Below are 25405 nucleotides of genomic sequence, written 5' to 3' on the forward strand. Positions count from 1 at the left end.
TTTTTTGTTGTTGTTGTTGTTTTATTAACGTTAAGATCTAACTAACAACACAGTCTCATTACCAAATACCGATGCTTTCACGCCGAAGTCCAGATGGGACACTCTGGGCACAGCGTCATCGGGTGTAAAAACCACTTAGTTAAGGTTAGGGAAAAGTTAGGATTCACTTTGCTTAACCTGAAGCACATGTACTGCAGTCCAGATGTAGAAGAAGCAAAAGCACAGTGCTGACAAATGTCTTGTAATCTAACAATAAATGTGTTTATTAATACACAACACTTATTGATGTAGCCTAATAAGCATCTTATAAAAGGACTCATAAGGGAATTATTAGGCTACCAATTAACTAACACGTATTATGAGGTTGAAAAATAAAATGCTCCCCAACTGTTTTATGTGAATTGTTGAGCTTTGATCTGATGACTGAATATTTAAAACCACTGAAGTATAATGTTATGATATCTCTGGGACCACAGTCAGTGACCTTAAAGGAATAAACAGTTTTCTCTGAAGATTGTAAGGGGTGGAGTTTCCTGGCCTGAACAGATAACAAAATATTCTTAGCAAAACTGACCAACTTACAAAAACCTGACTGTGTGTCCTGGACTATCATGAGGACACACATTCAGTGCGTTGACAAAATATTAATTTTCAAACTGTAAGACATCAGCAGCTATAATGGAGCCTCTTCCATCAGTGTCGGGCCAAACTAAATTAAATGTTCAGGTCTTATTCTTGCCATAGACTGACTTGGAAACCTGTTAACTGAACATATTTCCCAAGCTCCCTTAGCCTTATTAGAATGACTTAAGCAAAACTGAAATTATTTTATTGGATTAGAAATTCCATATTAGGCCTATGTGTTGTGTTAACCAACCCCTTTAAGTTTTGATTGGTTAGAAAAAAAAATAGGCTAAATGATAAAATGGAGAATATAACCCCTCTCAGAGATCAGATTTCTGATTCTGAAATCTGTCTTTTTAAATGTAATTTAAATTTTGAACAAGAGACACGCTGGATTTTAAATAATATAGTTATATGACGTTCATGGTAAAAATTGAGGAAGTCGTCGCTTGTCGTTTGCATGCTGAACAGCAGATTATAGGCTACACACAATCTTAAAACATAGCCTACGTGAAGTGCCCATTGCACTCTATAAACTGCATACGGACAAACAGGTTTAAAAGACCCTGTCGAAACAAAAAAGAAGAAAAAGAAGAATGAGAGCAAAAAATAAAAATAGAAGAATGCATATAGAACGAATGATACGTTTTACAACAAGGTTATCATTCAAAATCAAAAAGGTTTTGCTCGTAGCACCGTATTTAACCATTTGCATCATCAGATCATGCTTCATTAATCATTTTAATCCTTAGAGAATTAGAGTTTTACGTAGTTTTATATTCCCTCTTATTAACCAGTATGTGGTTTCTGGTCATTCTGGGGTGGGCCTCATTTCATAATCCTGTGCAACAGCTTCAATATAAAATCTGAGTTTATGGTCTGTAATACACAAGCTAATACAGTTTACTTTGTTCTGTCTGTGTAAGGGCGAGGATGACAAGCGTTATCTGTCTGTTAATGATAAAAGATAAACTAAAAAAAAAAAATAACACAGACTTTTAAAAATATACATCATTAAAGCTCATGGCCGGCGGTCTGCTTGTACACTTTTAAATGATTCTGGGGAATCATTTAAAGGTGGAAACTTCACCTGAGCTTGCTGTAGCTACAGATGACTGACTTCTTGATAAAACTCCTCTGTTGTAAATACAAACATACATGTACAAGGAGGACAAATTTGCCGAGTTAAAGTGGAGCCATACCAGCTTGGCGTTTGAGTGGCCTCACTTTTTTATATATGTATTCTGCAACCCAGTTCTAATTACTTATTACATTATGGAGGCACTATATGACCCTGCGGACTGTTATTGTTATATAGCAATGATTTATCTCCGTCACTGAAAAGTCAAAGTAGGTGTTCTCTGGGAGGACGGAAGCAGTCTGTTTCAGGTTAAATAACGTCGTGGCTGGAATAATACGTTGTAAAATATACTTACAAGCATGTAGGCGATGGAGGGGTTGCTTATCTTGTCAATACTTATTTTACTTCCCTGTAATTTAGGTCTCCGACTGGGGAGTTTGAATTGGCGGATTCAGCGGCAGGAAGTGGAGACTTCCTCCGCTGCGGCTTTTTTTCACACCCGTATTTTGGGAAAACCTGTCTGTGATTGGTTAAGCCCAACCCTAAGCCCCGCCCTAGGCCCAACGTTAACCAACGGAGGCAACGAGCAGGGGCGTGTCGTCACGGAATCCGGGTGGGAAAAAAATACTGTACCACGGACCAAACAGACTGAACTGAGCAGCTCCAGTGGTTCCTGTAAAACTCCTGACTTGGAATGTTATCCAAAAACAGGAAGAGCAAGGCGGGCCTTCGCGGAAAGATAAGGCTGTAGAAAAAATAAGGCATGACAGGATTTTGTGTGGAGGCCCGTATCTGCCAGGAAACATAAAAGATGCCTATGTTAAATAATAATTATGAGGGAAAAAAAAGTCGAAATTATGACATACTTTTATGCAGCTGTCAAAGTGCAGAAGCTGTTTGCCATGAGTTCTGTTGGTGTGAGCTGTGTTGAATTTGAGATAGACAGTGAGTGCATGGAGGACTGTTTACCACAGGTGAAAAACTTCATTTGCATGCTGATTCACATGGGGATTTCACCAAGCAAACCCACCCATGAAAGAATTTGAGGCAAGAAACTGGCGTAGAGAAAAGCAAAGCGATGTGGCTGAGGTAGCAGCTGGATGCACCACGCACACTTGGTTGTTAGCTCCCGATTCTTTTGTTGAAAGCCCAAGTACAGACCGGAGTCAGTCTTCTATTTTCTGATGCAATATTTATTATGGTCACATATAAAGCAAAGCAGCGCTGGTCTCAGTGTGACAGAGCTCCTACAGGATCTCAGTCAGAAAGCGCGCCGATATCAGGAAATGATACACATTTATGTTCTTGGGCTTGGGCCTGCCCCGTACATAGGTTGGACTTAAACGCAACCGAGAATAATTGGCCAGTTACCCGGACATGGACAGGCCAACCACTGTCCATGCCTTGTTTCTGGAATGTGTGATGCTATGTGTGTGAATGTTGACTGGGCGTGTATCTAATGCAACAGACCTAAATAACAAGATAGAGAAAGTACATCTGGCTCCTGCTGTGTCTGTCCTCTGCTTAGCAGCCAAGCTGCACTGAACTATGTAATACATTGGATAATGCAAGAAACATTGAACTATACGGCCAATTGTAACAATCCCCCTTTTGACATAATTTTATTATGTCAACAAAACTAGGTCAAAATGTTATTCTTCATTGCGGTACCGCTTTAGGCGGAAAACCAGCCAGTCAGCCCCCCCAAACTGCCAGTGATTCCCAGCCTAAATAAGCAACACAATCAGGCATCGGGTTTTGATGCCCCCTTTTGGTATACTCTTATTTTATCAGCAACAAAAACCCATAATTTAAATCTTAAGCAGAGGCATATGTTCCTACCTTCCTAGCAACCTATATGTCAGCAGATATGTGTAAGCTGGCTATGTGTAAGTGTTATTAGCAACTATCAGCAGCAATTCATCTTGCACAATTTATGGAAAACAGTAAACATTTCTATGAAAGCCTATAAGTATCACGCCCCTATGTGTATGCGAGTATATGGTTATGTATTAGCATTAGCGTATATCATGTGTCTATGGGGTTCAGGGATACAAAAACGGTCTTCTTGGTCTTCATCGTAGTCGTCTTCGTCCAGGTCCACTTCAGTCTCGTCCTCCCCGGGCTCAGGGAGGGAGACCACAGGAATCATCTCTCTGGGGTGTTAAATTAATCTATAAGGAGGTGGTGCAGGGAATTTATGCAAAAACTATCAAAATTCTCCAATTTTCGAATGTAGATCAAGCCAATCAGCTAAGGGATCCCTAAATGTTCTGCCAATTCTTCTGATACGGTCTTTAAGCTATAGAGAGCTCGAGTTATAGAGCTGTCTGGTGCAGTATTGTCTGGGATGAAGACGCAACAGTCCTGAGGAGCATAACACACACACCTCCTTTTTTAGCTAAGAGGAAATCTAGGGCCAGTCTGTTCTGGCAGGTCATTAATGAAGGAGCAGCCAACTGTTTTTTTAGATTTTTATTTGTTCTCCATATATTCAAACCACCTATGACATCTTTTCAGATATTCTGGTTCTTGATTTCTAATTCTATATGTGATTCTTTCCATTTCGAAAATATTGTTTACTGTTAATTTCCAGTTATTGAAAAGAGGTGAAATAGGTTTTTGCCAGTTTCTCGTTATTTGCTTCAGAGCTGCAATTCTAAGTATCCTGAATAAGTATTTGTCTCTTTCTATTGTGAGCTCAGCTTGGGTTATTCCTAAAATGATGCATTTTGGTTCCACTGGCTTTTTCTGAAAGGTATTGATATAATTTCTAAGTTGCAGGTATTTATAAAAATTTGACTGAGCTAATTCATACTTATTTGATATAGCCTCAAATGAGTCAATGTCTTTGTTGACAAATAATTGCGAGTATATTTGCAGTCCTTTTGATGCCCAGACCTTTAGCACACTGTCCATTTTGTTTGGTCTAAACTGGGGATCCCATGCCATTTCTCTCAGATAAAATAAGTCATTGTCTATTTTATATCTTTTACAAACCTGTTTCCAGTGGTGCATCGTAATGTTAGTCCATTTGTTTTGTCCTTTCAATTGTGTAATATCTTTTTTTCAATGAACAGTAAGGTCTTTATTGAAAGTGGCGCTAGTTCTTTTTCTATCTTAAACCATTTGGCCTTTGTGTTATTGTTGGTCCATTTCATTATAATGCTAATTTGGGTGGCATGGAAGTACTTTTGTAGGTCTGGGAGTGCCAATCCACCATGTTCTTTAGATTTTATTAGTGTTCTCAGTTTAACCCTTTTCCTTTTATTGTTCCAAATGAAATTAGTTATTATTCTGTTCCACCTCTTGAAACTTTGTGGAGGTATCAAAATTGGTAGGGCTTGGAAGAGGAACATAAATTGTGGAAGTACCATCATTTTTATTGTGTCTACCCTATTAAATATTGACTCAGGAATTGTTTTCCACCTGTTCAAGTCTTGTTTTATTTTATTTTCTAGGTTTTGATAATTGGCCTCGTACATTTTATCTGGATCATTATGGATTACCACTCCTAAATATTTGAATGCATTTTGATTCCATTTAAATCCGAGATTTCCTTTAAATTTGTCTGTAACCTGGTTACCTATACACATAACCTCACATTTACTTTCGTTGATTTTATACCCTGAATGGACCCTATATTCTTTTATTATTTTCATTAGTTCTGGAATTGAATGTTCTGGTGACGTAAGATATAACATAATATCGTCCGCATATAGTGCCAGTTTATGACATTCTGAACCTATAGTTACCCCTTTAATCTTGTTTTGTTTCCTTATCACCTCAGCAAGCGGTTCCATGCATAAAGCAAAGATAAGTGCAGACAGTGGGTCCCCTTGTCTTGTTCCCTTGTGTATATGGAAAAATAAATGGCCACAGGACCCTATCGAAGGCTTTCTCCGCATCGAGTGTCAGTAGAACTAAGTCTTTACTATTTTTTCTGAGTAATCGATGATGTCAAGTGTGCGCCTTATATTGTCTGATAAGAGTCTATTGGGAATGAAACCAGACTGGTCATTGTCTGTTAAATCTGGCATGATAACTTTAAGTCTGTTGGCTAATATGGCTGTTAATATTTTTTTTTTTTTTTCTATTTGGCCGGTGTTTAATAATGAAATTGGACGATAGAAAGATCTATCTGTTTTATCTTTTCCCTCCTTATGGATGACAGTGATTACAGATGAATTCCATGTTGCTGCCCAGGTTCCCGATTCTAACGCAAAATTATAGGCTTTATATAAAAGGGGTAAAAGCAATCCTTGAAACTCTTTATAAAATTCATTAGGGTAGTCATCGTCTCCTGGGCACGTCTCTTTTTTTTAATATCTTAATTTGATTTAATAGTTCCTCTTCCGTTATTTTCCTAACAAGTTTGTCATTTTGTGTTGGTAAAACTTGTTTTAGCTTTAGTTTTGCAATATATGCCTCAGTTTCTTTTGCATATACTTTGTCATTATCATCTTTATTTAATGCCTCATAATATTTTGCGAATGCATCTGCAATTTCATTTTTTTCTGTTTGGACTTCATCTGTATCCAGATTTAACTTGGTGACATAAGATTTACTTTTTTGTTTCTTGAGTCTGTAGGCTGAAACTTTCCTTGATTTCGTACCTCCATCATAATGTGTTTGTTTAGTAAGTATTAAGGATTTCTCTACTTCTTCTGTCAGCACTTTATCTAAGTCAGCTCGTTTCTTTTTCAATTGTTTATTTAATTCTGGATCATGTGATTTTTTATGTTTGTCTTCTAGTACTTTTATTTGTGATTGAAGTTCTGTCTTACCTTTTCCTGCTGTTTTTTTCTTATGATGAGTATCTAATTATTTCTCCCCTTAAGACAGCTTTCGCCCCTTCCCATAAGATTATGCTATTAATTTCTTCAGTATCGTTTAGTTCTAAGTATTCACTTAGTGTTTTTTTTTTTTTAACAGTATCTTTAAAATCTTCATCTTGCAGAAGTGAGTTGTTCATCCTCCACAAATTTTCCCCTTTATTGAATTTAGTTTTACTGTTAAGGTAACCATTGCATGCTCCGATAGTGTTCCTGTTCCGATAATGCAGTTTTTGACAGTTGATATGTCTTTGTTAAACATGAAGAAATAGTCCAATCTATTATACGTGGCGTGTCTATTAGAATAATATGTATAGGCTTTTGTTTTTGGATGTAAGGTTCTCCAGACATCTATTATCCCCAGTTCTCTACACGCTTTACGCAGGATATTTGCAGTTTTCTCGGACCTATGTTTAATTCTTGATGTTGAATCCAGGGTAGGGTTTAGGATTAGATTCCAGTCACCCCCAATAATAACTTTTCCTCTTCCTTCAGTTACTATTAAATCGATAATTTGGTTCATAAGTTCAGTATCCTCGTCTGGTGGGTAATAAATATTTATAAAGATTATTTCTATGTTTTCTATTTTGCCCATCACCAAGACATGTCGTCCTTCCCTATCTGTTATACTATTTGTCTTTTGGAATGCTATGTAATTTTTTGTGATAAGGGCTACTCCTCTCCTTGATGAGTTATAGGAAGAGGAGAAAACCTGAGCGTTTGCAATCATACCTAACTTCTTATGTTCCTCCTGTGTCAAGTGTTTCTTGAAAAAATAGTATGTCACCTTTTTGTTTTTTCATTTGTTGTAAATTTTCTTTCTTTTGATACAATTATTGAGTCCATTTACATTTTGAGAAATGATAGTCAGATCCCCCATATCAATAAAGTCAATTACTATCTTTCAGGAAGCCTCTGTATCAGAAAAACTCCCCAGCCCTTTCCGCTCTCTCTGAGCTTTAATATTTTAATGTGTTGTCATTTTAGAGCAATTCATTATTCTTTTATTTTCCGGAATCCAACACATCTGCATATTTTCCTTCATAACCCTGAATTTATTTATGTTGTCTAAATGTAAATAGCCTTTATTGCAGTCTGTCACACAACTTGTTTCTTGCAAGAACTTTCCACGAAAGTGGATGGTTCTAATATTTCCAGACTATGTAATCTGAACTCAAATTATGTGTGTGCATTTCATGATTCCAGTAATTCAAAGGCCTATCATTTAAAGCTGCTATTAAAGGTGGTGTAAATGCTTTGTGTGTGTGTGTGTGTGTGTGTATGTGTGTAAAATAGAGAAAGAGAGAAAGACAGGCCCTGTATCCTGTCCATGGTGCGAAATATTTAGTGATATCCTTTAAATGGCGTTGTCGCCAATGTTATGAGATAAGGGCTGTCCCTTTTGAGCACGCACAGTGACCTCCACTATACGCTTGCTGACGTAAGTACATAAGTACTTCTGTTGTGTGTGAATGCTATTTTTTCTGGTTTAACTGAGGCTTCAGTTGCTTTTAAACTGCTTGTCATATATTTTTTTTTAATCTTGTTGTTAGTTGTTTCTCCTTTATTCTTCTGATGAAACGCTGGAAATGGAAAACCCCCATAATTTTGTTATGCTTTTGGCATAATGACAATTAAGATTTCTGATTTCTGATGTCTGCCGCATTGTTGCCTCACGTCCATAGTCTCATGGTACAATATTCAAGATTCAAGATTCATCTTTGTCACATGCATGAATGTACAAGTACAGCAGCAGTGAAATGCAATGGTAACAACCCCAGCACTGTGCTAGTGAAATAGATAAAAATAGAAATAAAATAGAAAGTATATATACACTCCTATATACAATTATGGCCATCTCCGTGTCTAAGTGTGTCCCAGTCAAGGTCAAGTGTCCAGTCAGTGTCAGTAGGAGAGGTTCCTAAGTCAGTCCGAACCTCAGTCAATGTTCTGTCGTCTGGGTCCTGGGTCAGTACACAGTGGGTCTTGTGTATCCAGTCACTTAGCCTGTCGTCTGTTGACCACACCTTCACACAGTGTGATGTAACTTCAGCCACCTTATATGGTCCCCTCCATCTCCTTTTTGGTGTCCTCTGCACCTGACTATGGCAACCTGATCTGATTCATGCAGGGCATAGTAGAACCATGCTGTGGGGGCGGATAAATGTCATAAGCATATTGTGGAACACGGAAGTCTGGTGGGTGTGAGTAGGTCGGACAACGTGCAGCCCAGTGTCTGTAGCCTCTGCATGTGTAGCATGTATCATCTCTGCTTGGCCTTGATTTGGGCTTGTGATCGTATAGTTTGCCTCGCCAAACGTTTTTGAACCAACAAGGTCTGTTCTGTTTTACCGCCTGTGAATGAGGGTAGGGTGTTAGTTCCGGGTAAGGGCTGTAAGGCACCTGAGGAGGGGGCTGCACAAGGGGTGGCACTTGAGGAGGAGCCTGTTGGAGAAGCTGTTTAACAGATGCTTTATTCTGTTTTTCTTTATCTCTTATCTCCCTTAGTTGTGATTTAACCAACTGTGTCTTAAGGGAGAACAAATCTTTTTTCTCCTGAATGCGTTGCTCAAGCTCATTATCCAGGTATTGAGTGACATGGGCCGCCCACATGTGATAGTTTATGACAGGCAGTCCTACCACCTTTTTGAGTGCAGCTTGTGTAGACGGGGGCACTGAAGCCTCAACTGCTCCCCTAAATAGCAATTCAAGAGTCTCATTGTCAACAGGATCTTCACCAGTTCTGTCCTGCCACATTTCCCGTACTCTAAGTAAATACGCAGCCCCTTTCTCATCCTCATCAGGTGGGATGCGACTCAACTCAGCTGACCGCATCTGCACCGGAAACTTTTCTCTTATGGCAGGCCAAAGAGAATGAACCAAGTGACTCAAAGGCACATCGTCTGGGTCTGCATCAGTCAGACAGTGTTGCTCTATTTCTCTCAACATTCCCAAGGACGTGCAAGTTGCAAACACGCGTCTGAAATCACCCAGAGCAGGGACTACACCTGCGCATACCTCCAAAAATGCCTTTATCCAAGGCGCGCCCCCTTTGTTGATGTCAGGCAGCTTGGTCTTAATCAGTGTTGTGTCTAGTAGAGAAAAGGGCGAATAAGAGGTGGAGGCGCGGCCTCCAGTGGTGGTTGCTGTCACTAAAGGCATTTGATGGTGACGACGATGGGTGTCTGAACAAGTGTTAATGTTGCCATGATCATGCCTGTGAGGGTGACGTGATGAATCAACAGATACTCTCCCATCACGGAGCCCCCTTCGCTCAACAGCAGAGGGTGCCCCATGTACAGTGGTGTCACCACCTGCAGCTCCAGGGCTGTTCACGTATTCATGTTCAGACGGTGTAGCGTCTGATCGAGATTGTTCTGTTGGGGGCTCAAAGGTATCAGACAAAACGACTGAAGTAGGTAGCTCTACTTCTGCCATAGCAGAAGTGGTATTTGGAGGCGTGCTAGTTGTTTTCGAGCTAGTGGGTTCACTTTGAGGCATCTGGTGTTGGATTGCTTCCAACATCGCCCTTGCCTCAGCGAAGGGAGGGGGCGAGGTTGTGGGTGCCGGAGCAATCTCAGTTGCTTTTGGTGAAATTGTTTTGTCTCTGGGCCTGGCACATTGAGTCTGAATTGTTTTTGGTTTGGACGTGTTATCTCTAAACTCGGCACAGTGTGTCTCCGGAGAAGTCAAGGTCTTAACTGGCACCTCGTGAATGGGGAATTTAACTTCTCCCAAACAACACTGGCAATTAGGCAGAAATGTTTCTGTCCTTTTTGCTTCTTTTTCTGCCCATCCTCTTTGCCATACTCCTGTCTCATGAAATTTTGCTTTTGCCTCCTTTGTAGCTTTCTTACGCCACCTCTTTACTGTTTCTAACAGCACCGACCAGAAGGAGCCGGGTTTACAGTCCTTCCATTTGTCAATAACCTTTTGCAACATCATTAAATATGTACACGTGTTATTCAGAGAGGGTGAATGGCACAGTGCCCGAGTGGGGACCCGATTAAGAAGCTTCTACACGGAGCCTAGTGCTCTGTGCGCTTAATCGCTGGGGGTTCTCCCAGTCTAACCACTCGTTTTAATTCACCACCTCTGCAACACCCTAAACTAAAAAATCCCCGTTCTAATCTATTCCAATGCCCCCCTTTCAGAACTACTTGAGATCTGTGTCAGTGCAGGAATTCTCGACCAGTCTCAACTGTTCGATACACTGCCACATGCACAGTAAAAACATCAATCAAGTAGGAAACCACCCCACATTGGTATGAAAAATAACAAACTTTCCCTGTATCCTTATTGAACCTTAGGCCTGTTGTCTACAGAAATACAGGAAATTTCACCTAGTGGCATTAGGATTTTCCCCGACATCAGAACCTTTTCCCGACATCAGAACTTTTTCCTGACATCAGAACCTTTTCCTGACATCAGACTTTCTCTGTTCTCTGGTCTCTGACTATTTGGCCATAATCCGGCATCACTTTAAGTGGAAACTCTAGCGTCCTATAAAACCTTTAGATTTTAGAATTTAAATTAGAACTAGGACACTTATTCACCTTCCCTCACGTGAGTCTATGTGTTCATACTTTACATGTGACCATTCAGTTGATAACACATTTATTTATTTTCCCATAATTTTAGGCTACTATGATTTTAGCGAATTTAGCGATCAGAGGGTAGCATTAATCAGACAATTTAATTTAGTATGTCCAATGTGCAGAAATTTCAGATGGAAAAGGTTTTCTGCTTTACCTTTGTTTTAGGGCCCTGGAATTGTCTGAAAAAATTTCTCCTCCAATCGACTCCGGCGGTCCTCAATCGGACACGGTCTCAGAGTCAGTCAATCCGGGTCACCGGCACCAATTGTTAGCTCCCGATTCTTTTGTTGAAAGCCCAAGTACAGACCGGAGTCAGTCTTCTATTTTCTGATGCAATATTTATTATGGTCACATATAAAGCAAAGCAGCGCTGGTCTCAGTGTGACAGAGCTCCTACAGGATCTCAGTCAGAAAGCGCGCCGATATCAGGAAATGATACACATTTATGTTCTTGGGCTTGGGCCTGCCCCGTACATAGGTTGGACTTAAACGCAACCGAGAATAATTGGCCAGTTACCCGGACATGGACAGGCCAACCACTGTCCATGCCTTGTTTCTGGAATGTGTGATGCTATGTGTGTGAATGTTGACTGGGCGTGTATCTAATGCAACAGACCTAAATAACAAGATAGAGAAAGTACATCTGGCTCCTGCTGTGTCTGTCCTCTGCTTAGCAGCCAAGCTGCACTGAACTATGTAATACATTGGATAATGCAAGAAACATTGAACTATACGGCCAATTGTAACAGGTATCTCATCATTTCGACTGTCCTGCACCACTGCACAGGACCATTAGAAGACTAGAAAAACAAACAAACAAACAAACTACAAAATATAAGCCCACCTATCAATACTAGGAGAGGAAAACAGCCTATATCTTGAGAAGCATAAAACACAACAAACAACAAATGAATCAAGCCGATCAGTACAAAGACTATAAGAAAAAGAAAAATAGACCTTTCACCTTTGAACCTTTGCATTAAGTTGCATGTATATGTCTAATGAGATATATCTGCAAAATATTGACAGAATAAAATATGTATATATAGAATAGATCTATACTCAAAATGTATAATTTTTTAATAAAGGGACTCAAACACTGAACAGTTTAAATTTCTTATAACGTGAAAATATCTACCATGCAGAGGGGATGTCATGTCTCTGGGTAGGCAGGCAGCATTCGGTGTATGCTACATAAACTAGTGCCTGCGTTGGTTTGTTCTCTTAGCTTTAGAGAGATTTACACACTCAGTCACAACTTTCAGAGCGCAGCAAGGTAATCATGTTGGCTTGTTTAGAGTGACGAGAGCAAAACTTGACTGACCTCTGCTGGTGGTGTGAAAACTCTCCAGGTGCATTGCTGTGATTGCACAGGACATCTGAGGCTCCCTGTAAAAGAAAGAGACACACACACACACACACACACACACACACACACACACACACAGAGCCTACCATCCACTTGGAATACACACATAAAGGGAGGGCAAATAATTACCACAAGTGTCTTTAAAAGTTTGGTTTGTATGTATTCATGGCACATGATGAGTTCGTGAGATGTGGTCTGTAGAAGTGTTTGTGTTGATAACTTCTTAAAGTGGATACTCATAGATTTGTGGATAACACTCAAATCTCTCTTTCAAATTTGCAAGGCAGTCTTTGTAACTCCAGTGTCAGTTGTTCTGAATAAACCGATAAGATGAGAAACCTCGAGCAATACTGAGCTTTCTTCATGGCAAACTGAACTACAAAAAAGCTTCACTTACTGTTCAGCATGTATTTATAATGAAAAGTTGATGTATGGGTTGCGATCTCGGCTACTACAGTCACAGATCAAAACAAGGTGATGGACGGTGTTTGTTTGGGATTGGTAAAGTGTGATGGCACCAGTGGTGAGGGGGTGACTTGTTGCTTATTGTGTGTTCGTTCATTTCACATTGCAATTTTGATTCTTGACAGGGGAGAAATCCTGATACAAACACTGTGAAACACATCTTAAAATCTGATAAATGATAAATAAATGTGATAAAGCTTGCATATTCTGTTATTTTCCTCTACCAATTGTAATATCATTCAGTTAATACGAGTAGAAGCACTTTGTTTTAAGACTTCTGCATTTTTAGTTGTATCTAAAAACAGTGAACACTGTTTTGAATGTCATGCTCTTGCAAACTGCAGTAGTATTTCTAAGTTATGAGCAAAGATTTGCTCTGATTTCTGTGTGATATGACAGACAGGAGGTGGCATTTCAAACCCAAGTATACATACATTTTGTAGCTTGTATGTCAACAATCAGTACTTTCAAATAAATGTATGAAAGAAAGGAAAAGCATATCATCGCAGGTTGACACATTTACATCAAACTTTTTAGTTTTCTGCATGTTTTGACATACAGATTTTTTTGTTTTGTTTTGTTTAAGAAGGCTTCAGCTATAACCAGTCCTCAGTATGACTTCCTAAAATAAAACCACGGCTTGATACTTTACTGTTTGCAGAATAATCTATAGCACCTACAGTAACAACTCTGACAAAATAACTGGACTCTATGGACTGGGCTCTCAGCTTTAAAGGTTTGTGCTTTCAAGACATTTCCCTGTATGTAAAAAGCAAAGGGGTGTGATACTTCATCAGGACCAGAGGGGGCGTTGTAGGCCCATCACAACACGGTACCCCAGTGCAGATAAGGCAACATACTGTACATTACTAGAGGTTGTAGAGGATATGAGGACATGAGGTTAAGTAGCACATGGAGGAGCAACCAAACTCCTTACTACCTCAGCTGATCCAAAACTTAAGCAGGACCTGACAAATTTGGTAGCCCAAGATCTGTCTGACATCCAGGTGTTGAAGGTAACAGGAGGGATTAAAACTAATCTAAAATAAGCACAGGACATATCAAACTCACTGCACATCCCAACATGATTATCATTCACTGTAGCAGGAACAATTTGGGAAACATCGAGCGCTATAAACTGATCGCAGAAATGACAGTCTCCCTGAATGCAGAGACACCAGTGGAGGGCTGCTGTCCACCAAGAGGAGTTTGGACATCAGTGTGTTCCACATTCATCATCCCATCTGACTCCTTTAGGACAATCTGATCCCAGATTAGAATCTTTAACAGGTTAGATGTAATAATAATAATAATATCTTTTATTTAACCAGGTAAAAAAACTCATTGAGATTTAAAATCTCTTTTCCAAGAGTGACCTGGCCAAGACGGCAGCACAAACGCAGAATGGTTACACACAAGACACAAATAAAATACATCACATAATACAATCACACGATCCTATTGAACTTATTTCCCTGTCTTTTATAATTGATTAAATTAAATGAAACGATAACACACTCTTTTACACTCCCTTTTATTTACCCTTTTATACTGAGGTAGCAGTCCAAAGAGGCGGAGACACTTGATTGGTCAGTTATCAGATTCATTAACAAGGCATAGGCCACCATAACAATATACATACAATAGTAAAAAATGTAGTACATGCCATCCATCCAACATTAATCAGTGGCTTGAAAAATATTGCAAATTCCATTATATAAACACTGCTATAAGGTAAGGGTGAAGTCATCAGAATAGGGCTGAGGGATATGGACAAAGACAAATGTCACAATATCTTTGACAGAATAACTTGATATCAATATTGTGACAAAACTGTCAGGATGACTATTGGATGACACGAGTTTTCTGATAAAAAAATGTTAGCGATATGGACATGACCTAGGTTAGTTATAACCTTGCTGTCAATGTCCATGTATCCGTGCTCACTTATACCAATCACATTGACTGCAAAAGTCGACTGCACTGCTTAGCTCTTTCTTAGCCCTTACCATGGCATTTCAGGGAGAATATGACATTATGATTGACTTGTATATATAAACTGAATTGCACCTCTATGTACAGGCCAATTAAAATGTTGGATTACCACTTTTGAACTGCATAAAAATTACTCATGATTTGTCTCTTTTGGCATTTCTGATCCACTTCACTTCAGGTCATTGAGTCCAGACTCTTGAACTGGGACAGTGAGACTTCCTTCAACATTTGCTGACTTTGCTACAGCAGCAGAGGGTTTGTCTTCACTTTTGAAAAAGGGTTTTAAGGTGATCCTTGAATTCCAGCCGTGGATTTTGGCAAAACTGTAGACACACCCAAAGAGATCAGGAAACTCTGACATCAGATCAATACTGGCTGCATCATCAGCGCTGCAAACAGTGAAAGACATTATTATTTCAGTGAGAAACAGTCAAGTCACCAATGCCTGACTATGAATCTCTGAATAAATGATGGTTAGCTTGAGTGCTACAGTATAGCTGCATAAGTAAAAACAAAGGTCATGCTAATAAAGGATTAGGAGTTTAATGGTATAACTGGCATCCAAACGTGTCCTTTCAAATTCATCAATTTCCACTGAAGTGATGCTACAAAATGGGAAAAGACATTTCTTCTGTGAATTTTCTTCTTTCAGTTAAACTCCAAGTTGTTGCATCTTGTATAAGTTGGAAACCTGATTTAGAAAGCATTGTAGTTGCAGTAGCCCAGCAGGACACAATGAGAGGAAATTAAAATGTAAATTACTCTCTCCACATTGCTGACTGATGAAGGTAGCTTAAAGGAATACTTAAAAATTTTGGGCAAAATAGTCTTTTTCCTAGTTACCCTTATTTTGTCAAGATGTTTGATACAATTTCCACCTCTGTATGTCCAGTGGTTCACCTCCAATGGAGCATGTCATGTCGAGCTTACTACAAAGCTGTCCTATTTACACAGTGAATTATGTGTATTTGAAATACATGTCTTGGATTTTTTTCCAAGACGTCGCTTCAGGAGAAGTTAATTGGTTGGAACTATAATGACAGAACACATGTATCCTTCCATCTAGCATAGCTATTTGCGCACTGCTGAAGGTACAGTTAGATCTGACAAAAATTCACAGAGTGAGCGCATGCTGTAGTTTGTGTCTTTGCAACACTGAAGGGCGTACCAATGGTGACTTCGCTGGAAGTCAGCGGGAGCCTTTAAACAGCATGGAACTTGCACCACAAAGCCAATCGGACACCCAAAGGTGGCTTTTCTGTGACATTTTAAGGTCCTGTATCATTTTAGACTCAGTCAGACTTACTAATGCTCATGGAGGTTGCGTATGAAGCGCAGTAAACCCAAGATGTCGTCAGTGTATATCCTCTTCTTGCCTTCCACCTTCTCTAGCAGCTCAGATGGCAGCTGGAATACAAACACAATTACTGACAGACTCACTTCCAGGTATATAGAGGTGCAACAAAAGTTATGTCTCAGTTACCTTCTTTCTCCACCCAGAGAATCTATCCCCACCATGTTGGTCCAGGTCATCAAGCAGCTTCTGGCAAGCTCGTTTATACATCCTAATCTCCTCCTCATTACCAATCTTTTTCATGTAGTCTATCCTCCTGAAAGACAGTCATACTTTGGAGTAAATAATGTATGGAAACACATAAAATGCCAGTTAACCCTAAAACAACACTTGACCCAAAGACATTTTGATCCTAAGACTGTAGGGCAGTTTTAAACCACCAAGGACCATGTAGAAAGCATGGAATCCAAAGATGCAGAATTTTGAGAATTTACCACGTCATTTGATGTGGTAAATTCCATGAGGTGTTTTTGGATGAACAGACGTCTTATACTTTCTGGCAGAAAATGGACAGAAAACACCCACTGGCTTTCAGCGGGATGGATGGCGGAAAGTGTGAGGCATTACACTTATTTGAATGTTTACAATTCTGCAACACTGAAACAAAGAAGTACAACCAAAATTTTACAAACTAAGAACCCCCCCACACACACTTTATTAAAATGTTATTGTAACGTCAAACAAATTAAACCTATTGTCAGATTACAAGACCATAGGATTACAATGCACTTTAACCAAACAAAAGAGTAACTTTTTGTAACATCATCTTGATCAGACAGGATGTCAGTGAGTGAAGAAACAATGGTCAATGTAGTACCACAACCAAACAACAAAGGCTTGACTTTCTCATTTTTTAAAAATGTATTTTTATTTATTTTTTTTTTCATTTACATGTCTTTACCAATAAGTCTCTTTAAAGAGTGGGCAAATTAAGTGAAAACAGGACATGTGAGTAACTTTTAGGGTTGACATTGGCCCAGAGCTTCCCTCAAGAGCCACACATTAGCAGGTAAGATGCAGCCTTATAGTGAAGCAGCTGTGAAGAGTTCGGTCAGAAGACAAGAAAATAGGGTCCAAGTCAAAGATGGAAAGTTATGCTTCAAATGCTTCTACCTCACCTTTCATTTGACCAGAAGAAGGGATGAGCCAAACACTCTTCCACTGTAGGTCTCTTCTTTGGTTCTGCACTGATCATGCTCTCAATGAGATCCTTTGTAACAACATCTTTAACATGTTCCAGATTGTACGTCCCATTGTAAATGTTGCTCTCACAGTTGAAGCGTCTGCCAAATGGGTGGTGTCCTCCAGAGAGGATGTAATACATCAACATCCCGGCCACCTTAAGAGTTAGTATAAAAAAATTACAATATGATGTTTCTTCTTGTCACAAAATAAACTGCTTTATTAGAATAAAACTAACCTGTATATCAGTGCTACACTTGTAGGGTATGCTAGCATCTTCTTCTTCCAAAGTCTCTCTGGCCATCCAGCATCTGGTTCCTGCACTGCGTGTGTGTAAAGTTGTTTGTCCTTTGGGCAATCGTCGGCTGATGCCAAAATCTGATAATCTTGCCCTCCCTCTGACATCTGCAGGGCAAACGGTACAGACCAAGATAGTAAATAGTGTTACAATGATACAAATAATGTCTAATATTGGTGTATACTTTTTAAATTTCAGATTGTGACATACATGTTTTCTTATTTCTTGTTCTTCTTACCAATCAAGACATTCTGGGGTTTGAGATCCCGGTGGAGAATTTGTGGTTTCTGACAATGAAGCACCCCTAAACTATCGAGAACCTGATGCATAAGTTCTCTCTTCTTTTCAGGGAGAATGTTTTCTTCATTTGTGATCCACTCTTCCAGGGTGTATTCACATAGCTGAAGAATAAGGTATCCAAAGTTCTCATCCTCTGCAAAGTCAACGTAACGCACAATGGACGGGTGATCGAGCTCTGGAAGCCGTAAGAAATCTTTTTCATTCTTCAGGACCTGATAACTTAATTTGGACATTCTCTTGACTGCGACTTCAGTGCCGTCATCTCTCAGCCCCAAGAAGACCTCTGTCCCATCACTTCCCTTTGCTATGTGGAATTCCTCATCTTTCACATACATCAGGCTTCCAACTCTGGTTACTTTACTTTCATCAGAGTTAACAAGCTTCTGTAATTTTTCTCTCCATCTCTTGCTAATTTGTAGCCACTTCTGTGATTTCAGCGATGCATCAGTGTTGGTGTTGAATGGCTTAGCATTTGAACTTTGGACAGATTCCATAACAGGAACTGATGTTTGATGATTTGTAGGAGGGCAAACTTCATCATTTTGCTCCTCTTGCTGTTCTGGCTTTTTTTTCTTTTTCTTCTTCTTTTTCATGGATCCTGGTAAATCATTACAGTTTGGTGTTGATTCTTCACAACTGAGTTTGTTGAAATGATTCTGCAGTCTTTGAAGCATTTTTTTCAGGTTGTCATTCATTTGCATTTCTGCAGATGTAAGTATATCTTCAGGCACTGATGTTATTTTCTCTGATGTCAAGATGTCAGCCACATAGTCAAATGAAAGCAGGCTTGCAAGTATGCCAAATGTGTACACTCTCACATCAGAGGGATGATCCTTCTGCACAAAGGGAGCAACTGTTGTGCATAATTTCTCAACGAGTTTCCGCTTCCAGCCACTTTTGACTTTTGTTTTCTGAATAATCATATAGAGTGCTGCTAGAATAGCTTTTGGTGTATTTGGATTTTTTGTCAACTGAAGTAGATCAAGTAGTCGGGGGATCATATCTAATGTCGTCTCGTTCGGTATGTCCTTCACAGTACAGAAAACTGCATGCATACATCCAATTGAGGCAGGTAAAAATTCCTGGGGAATGTTTGGAAAGCGTTTGACTGCATCTGCAGCATAGGGGATGAGATTTCCTGTGTCTTTCAGCCATTTAATACTTTGTTGACGATAACTTTCTGCAGATAGCCCAATAACATTGAAGAGTATCTCAATCATGGTCAGATGGTTTCGAGGATCCTCTTCAAGCAAGTAACTCTCATTAAGTTTGAACACTTCTTCAGGTGTTTTCTCTTGTACAGCAATATCCATATCAACAAAGTATTTTACTTTGGAACAAAATGTATTACCATTTGATGCAAGCTTATGTATCATTTCAGATATTTTTTTATTCATACTTTTAACAGTATTAACATCCATGAGTCCAGATCGAATAATGCTTATCTTTGCACCTGCAGAGATTAGTTCTTTCATCACATCATCTCTATTGTTCTGGGCAGCAGCATGTAGTGGTGACCATAAGGCTTGGTCATATCCATTTGGATCAGCTCCTGCTTCAAACAACCTTTTCACAAAAACTAGGGGTGCTTTGGAAATTGATACATAATGCAAAGGTGTAAGGCCCCTTCCGGAAGTCTGGTTTGGATTTGCACCATGATGCAGTAAGTAAGCAAAGATATCTTTGTTGTGACATGAGACAGCAGCAGTCAAGGGAGGCACAACGTCTTTCCACTCATGGAATGAGTAAACTCCATTAATGTCATTGTCCTCTAGAAGCCTCCGAAGGTCACTGAGTTTGTTGTTGATAATACAATGCACTATAGGATGTGTTTCCTTTGTGACTGGAGTTAGCTGAACTTCTGTGATGATATTCATTTCTTTGTTTCAGAGTAACTGTGGGATGACAAAATCATTAGATTACTGGTGCCTTCTTAAAATTTAAACTAGCTCATATGTAAAACTATGAATATATAATGATAAAAACCACAAGGTCAAATTTGTACTCACTCAGGTTTAAGGTGTAACCTCTTGTCCTATCAGTGAGTAGTCAGGTGGACCCAAATACAGACATCAGAGGCAAAGTCTTCAAAGTCTTCATTGATGCAGCTGTAAGCAGGTGTACAGGTCCAGCTAAGATGGAAGATACCACACAGAGGACTGGCAGGCAAACAGAGGGCAAGGTGAAACAAACTGACTAAACTGATGCCAAAACTGATATCAGGAAACAAGACTGAACAAAACAGTAACAAAGCAGGACTGGTAACAGCAGGCAAGGAACTATGGTACAACAATCTGGATGAAACAAGGGACTAGGATGTAACAGTATTAACTTTTACAGTATGGTACGACATCTACCAAATTACCATGGTATCAGGGGGGAAGGATTAACAAAGCAAAAGCAAGGCAGGTGTGCTGGGGGAAAACAAACTGGGCAAGACTAAGGGAACACGCAAAGGACATACAGAGCATGCAGGCAATATCAAGACAGAATCAGACAGAAATCAGATTCTTCTCCATGACAAGGTATTCAAATAACGGTAACGCTTTATATGAAGGTCTCTAGTTCTTTAGAAGATCCTTATTAACACTGAAAAGTGTTAATAAGACTATATAAGTGTAATAATCATCATGGACACATTTATCGTCAGATTCTAAGACATCTACGGGCACTCATAAAAAAAAAAAAAAAAAAAAAAAAAAAACATGGCCGTTTATAGACTGCTTATGAACATTAATGAAAGCAGCGTTACAAACAAATTTATTATGTTGAACTGACTCACCTATTATGTCATTGTAAAAACTTTACTAAGCTTTTTTTTGTTGTTTTATTAACGTTAAGAAGCTGAGAACTAACTAACAACACAGTCTCATTACCAAATACTGATGCTTTCACGCCCCTTCGTGTCTGATACAAACGCCGAAGTCCGGATGGGACACTCTGGGCACAGCGTCATCGGGTGTAAAAACCACTTAGTTAAGGTTAGGGAAAGTTAGGGTTAACTTTACTTAACCTTGAGCTCATGTAGTGCTAAGTCCAGATGTAGAAGCAGCAAAAAGCACAGTGCTGACAAATGTCTTGTAATCTAACAATAAATGTGTTTATTAATACACTTATACAGTCTTATTAACACTTATTAATGTTATAAGCATCTTATAAAAGGACTCATAAGGGCCTTATTACCAATTAACTAACACTTATTATGAGGATGATAAATAAACTGTTTTATGTGAAATGCTGTAAAATGCTGTGCAAACTGACCAACTTACAGAAACCTGATTGTGTGTCCTGGACTATCATGAGGACACACATTCAGTGCGTTGACAAAATATTAATTTTCAAACTGTAAGATATCTATAATGGAGCCTCTTCCATCTTCCATCCTCTTTTGTTTGGGCAAAACAAAATGAAATGTTCATGTCTTATTCTTGCCATAGACTGACTTGGAAACCTGTTAATTGAACATATTTCCAAAGTTCCCAAACTTGATAAACTAGTCATCACATTAGCCCTATAAGAATGACTTAAGCAAAACTGAAATTGTTTTATTGGATGAGTGTACTTTCATATTATGTGCTCTTTGTAAAAATTTAACCAACCCCCATCCAAAAAATAAATAGGCTAAATGATAAAATGGAGAATATAACCCCTCTCTGAGGTCAGTTAGCCTAAGTATTTCTGATTCTGAGTTCTGTCTTTTTAAATGTAATTTAAAATTTGAACAAGAGACACACTGGATTTTAAATAATATAGTTATATGACCATCATGATAAAAATTGAGGAAGTCATCGCTTATCGTTTGCATGCTGAACAGCAGATTATACACACAATCATAAAACATGGCCTACGTTACTACAAGTGCCCTTTGCACTCTATAAACTGCATACAGATAAAGAGGTTTGATAGTCCCCGAAGAAACCCAAAAAAAAAGACGAAAAAGAAGAACAAAAAATAAAAATAGAAGAATGCATATAGAACGAATGATACGTTTTACAACAAGGTTATCATTCAAAATCAAAAAGGTTTTGCTTGTAGCACTGTATTTAACCATTTGCTTAATCATCAGATCATGCTTCTTTAACCATTTTAATCTTTTAGTATTAAAATAGTGATCAGCTAAGATCTCAGATTTCACCTGATGATTACAGTTTAGAATTAGATTTTTATGTAGTTTTATATTCCCTCTTATTAACCAGTATGTGGTTTCTGGTCATTCTGGGGTGGGCCTCATTTCATAATCCTGTGCAACAACTTCAGTATAAAATTTGAGTTTATGGTTTGTAATACACAAGCTAATACAGTTTACTTTGTTCTGTCTGTGTAAGGGCGAGGATGACAAGCGTTTTCTGTCTGTTAATAATAAAAGGTAAACTAAAAAAAAAATAACATAGACTTTTAAAAATGTACGTCATTAAAGCTCATAGCCGGCGGACTGCTTGTACCCTGAAATAATCTGGGGAATCGTTTAAAGGTAAGGAAACTTCACCTGAGCTTGCTGTAGCTACAGATGACTGACTTCTTGATAAAACTCCTCTGTTGTTGTAAATACAAACATCAGGAGGACAAATTTGCCGAGGCATACCAGCTTGGCGTTTGAGTGGCCTCACTTTTTTATATATGTATTCTGCAACCCAGTTCTAATTACTTATTACATTATGGAGGCACTATACGACCCTGCGGACTGTTATTGTTATATAGCAATGATTTATCTCCGTCACTGAAAAGTGAAAGTAATCCAAACGGTGCTCTCTGGGAGGACGGAAGCAGTCTGTTTCAGGTTAAATAACGTCGTAAGACTGCAATAAGACGTTGTAAAATATACTTACAAGCATGTAGGCGATGGAGGGGTTGCTTATCTTGTCAATACTTATTTTATTTCTCTGTAACTTAGGTCTCTGACTGTGGAGTTTGAATTGGCGGATTCAGCGGCAGGAAGTGGAGACGTGGAGCCCTCCGCCGCGCCTTTTTTCACACCCGTATTCTGGGAAAACCTGCCTGTGATTGGCTAAGACAACCCTAAGCCCCGCCCTAGGCCTAATGTTTACCAACGGAGGCAACGAGCAGGGGCGTGTCTTCACGGAATCCGGGTATCTGCCAGGAGAAATAAGAGATGTCTATGGTAAATAGTAATTATGTGGGGAAAAAAGCCGAAATTATGAGATACTTTTATGCAGCTGTCAAAGTGCAGAAGCTGTTTGCCATGAGCTCTGTCGGTGTGAGTTGTGTTGGAATTTGAGATAGACTGTGAGTGCATGAAGGACTGTTTACCAGAGATGAAAAACTTAATCTGCATGCTGATTCACATGGGGATTTCACCTAGAAAACCCACCCATGAAAGAATTTGAAGCAAGAAACTGGTGTAGAGAAAAGCAAAGCGATGTGGCTGAGGTGGCAGCTGGATGCACCACGCACACTTGGTATCTCATCATTTCGACTGTCCTGCACCACTGCACAGGACCATTAGAAGACAAGAAACAAACAAACAAACAAACAAACAAACAAACAAAAAAAACAACTACAAAATATAAGCCCACCTATCAATACTAGGAGAGAAAAACAGCCTATATCTTGAGAAGCATAAAACACAACAAACAACAAATGAATCAAGCCAGATCAATACAAAGACTATAAGAAAAAGAAAAATAGACTTTCACCTTTGAACCTTTAAGTTGCATGTATATGTCTAATGAGATATCTGCAAAATATTGACAGAATAGAATATGTATATATAGAATAGATCGATACTCATAATGTATAATTTTTAATAAAGGGATTCAATCACTGAACAGTTTCGCTTTAGAAAGCTGTACACAGTCACAACTTACTGAGCTCAGCATACTTAACCAAAGTAATCATGTTGGCTTGTTCAGAATGACAAGAGCAAAACTGACAGACTGACCTCTGCTGGTGGTGTGAAAACTCTCCAGGTGCATTGCTGTACATGAATATGACATCTGGGGCACTCTGTAAAAGACAGAGAAACACACACATACATACACACACAGAGCCTACCATCCAGTTGCAGACTCAGAAAAAGCATCCCTGACTTTATGTGAGTAGAATACTCACATAAAGGGAGGGCAAATAATTACCACAAGCGTCTTTAAAAGTTTGGTTTGTATGTATTCATGGCACATGATGAGTTTGTGAGATGTGGTCTGTAGAAGTGTTTGTGCTGATAACTTCTTAAAATGGAACCTCATAGATTTGTGGATACTACTGAAATCTCTATTTGCTGGCCAAAACTGATTTCCTGTGTTTAAGTATCCCTTTAAAATCGTGGGTGAAAATGAATCGTATCCCAACGTGGACAAAATTGAGTCTTGTTTAGACTCAACTGACAAAATATATAGAGTAAGAATGCAATACATCAGTGAGTCTTGCTGGAGATGAGAACAATACAGATTCATCCATCAAATTTGCAGGGCAGCATTTGTAACTCCAGTGTCAGTTGATCTGAATAAGCCAATAAGGTGAGAAGCCTCGAGCAATACTGAGCTTTCTTCATGACAAACTAATCTACAAACAAAGCATTACTAATTATTCAGTATGTATTTATGTATTTGATCCACAGATCAAAACAAGGTGATGCACAGTGTTTGTTTGTGATTGGTAAAGTGTGACAGCATCAGTGGTGAGGAGATGGCATGTTGCCTGTTGATTCATTTTACGATGCCATTTTCACTGTGAAACACATCTTAAAATCTTATTTGCACACATTTATTTGACACTCAACAGATTAAGCTTACAGTATATTTCTGACAGTAACATTCAATATGCTTAAAACAATCATAAAAAAGAAGTTGCATGTGATAAAGCTTGCATATTCTGTTATTTTCCTCTACCAATAGTAATATCATTCAGTTAATACGAGTAGAAGCACTTTGTTTTAAGACTTCTGCGTTTTTAGTTGTATCTAAAAACAGTGAACACTCTGTTTTGAATGTCATGCTCTTGCAAGCTGCAGTAGTATTTCTAAGTTAAGTGCAAAGATTTGTTCTGATTTCTGTGTGATATGACAGACAGGAGGTGGCATTTCAAACCCAAGGATATGTACAATTTGTAGCTTGTATGTCAACATTCAGTATTTTCAAATAAATGTATGAAAGAAAAGAAAAGCATTTCAACGCAAATTGACACATTTACATCAAACTTTTTAGTTTTCTTCATGTTTGGACATACAGATCATGTCTTCCATCATATTTATTTCTTGAGGCCTTTAATCTTCAGCTATTTCAATTAGAGACAAATACTCAAGGCTCCACTGTTGGATTTTACAAAAACACACGTCTGAAGTTATTTTT

The 25405-nt window shown here is 38.8% G+C and overlaps 2 protein-coding genes across 3 annotated transcripts; both read right to left on the minus strand.

The window, feature by feature from the left end:
- Window positions 1-3746: 3746 nt before the first annotated feature.
- Window positions 3747-25396, minus strand: LOC115376851 (uncharacterized). Of its 2 annotated transcripts, none has more exons than XR_003929860.1 (3): window positions 25386-25396; window positions 24105-24109; window positions 3747-4000 (listed from the first exon to the last, which is right to left on the minus strand). XR_003929860.1 is itself a non-coding variant. In XM_030076659.1 (3 exons), exon 3 carries the CDS (start codon window positions 10483-10485, stop codon window positions 8644-8646), a length of 1842 nt encoding a protein of 613 aa, XP_029932519.1. In that variant the 5' UTR covers window positions 10486-10972; window positions 24105-24109; window positions 25386-25396; the 3' UTR covers window positions 5720-8643. The 2 variants fall into 2 exon arrangements, 1 of the variants encoding a protein (XP_029932519.1); XM_030076659.1 differs by lacking the exon at window positions 3747-4000 and adding an exon at window positions 5720-10972.
- On the minus strand, window positions 13178-23036 carry LOC115376850 (uncharacterized). Its single transcript, XM_030076657.1, has 8 exons — window positions 22928-23036; window positions 20111-20233; window positions 18040-19996; window positions 17742-17908; window positions 17440-17660; window positions 16451-16577; window positions 16274-16374; window positions 13178-15356 (listed from the first exon to the last, which is right to left on the minus strand). The coding sequence occupies exons 3-8, from the start codon at window positions 19976-19978 to the stop codon at window positions 15137-15139; spliced, it is 2775 nt and encodes a 924-aa protein (XP_029932517.1). The 5' UTR covers window positions 19979-19996; window positions 20111-20233; window positions 22928-23036; the 3' UTR covers window positions 13178-15136.
- Window positions 25397-25405: the final 9 nt, after the last annotated feature.

This window comes from Myripristis murdjan, chromosome 18 (genome assembly GCF_902150065.1).
Source record: "Myripristis murdjan chromosome 18, fMyrMur1.1, whole genome shotgun sequence".
Classification (NCBI taxonomy): domain Eukaryota; kingdom Metazoa; phylum Chordata; class Actinopteri; order Holocentriformes; family Holocentridae; genus Myripristis; species Myripristis murdjan.

Bases quoted from the DNA above. Each gene is read 5' to 3' on its own strand.
- LOC115376851 (XM_030076659.1), bottom strand. From the start codon at position 10,485: ATGATGTTGCAAAAGGTTATTGACAAATGGAAGGACTGTAAACCCGGC.
- LOC115376850 (XM_030076657.1), bottom strand. From the start codon at position 19,978: ATGAATATCATCACAGAAGTTCAGCTAACTCCAGTCACAAAGGAAACA. The intron at 17,661-17,741 runs GTTAGTTTTATT...CTAACTCTTAAG, and splicing joins AGTGTAGCACTGATATACAG to GTGGCCGGGATGTTGATGTA. The intron at 16,578-17,439 runs GTGAGGTAGAAG...ACTGTCTTTCAG, and splicing joins TTCTTCTGGTCAAATGAAAG to GAGGATAGACTACATGAAAA.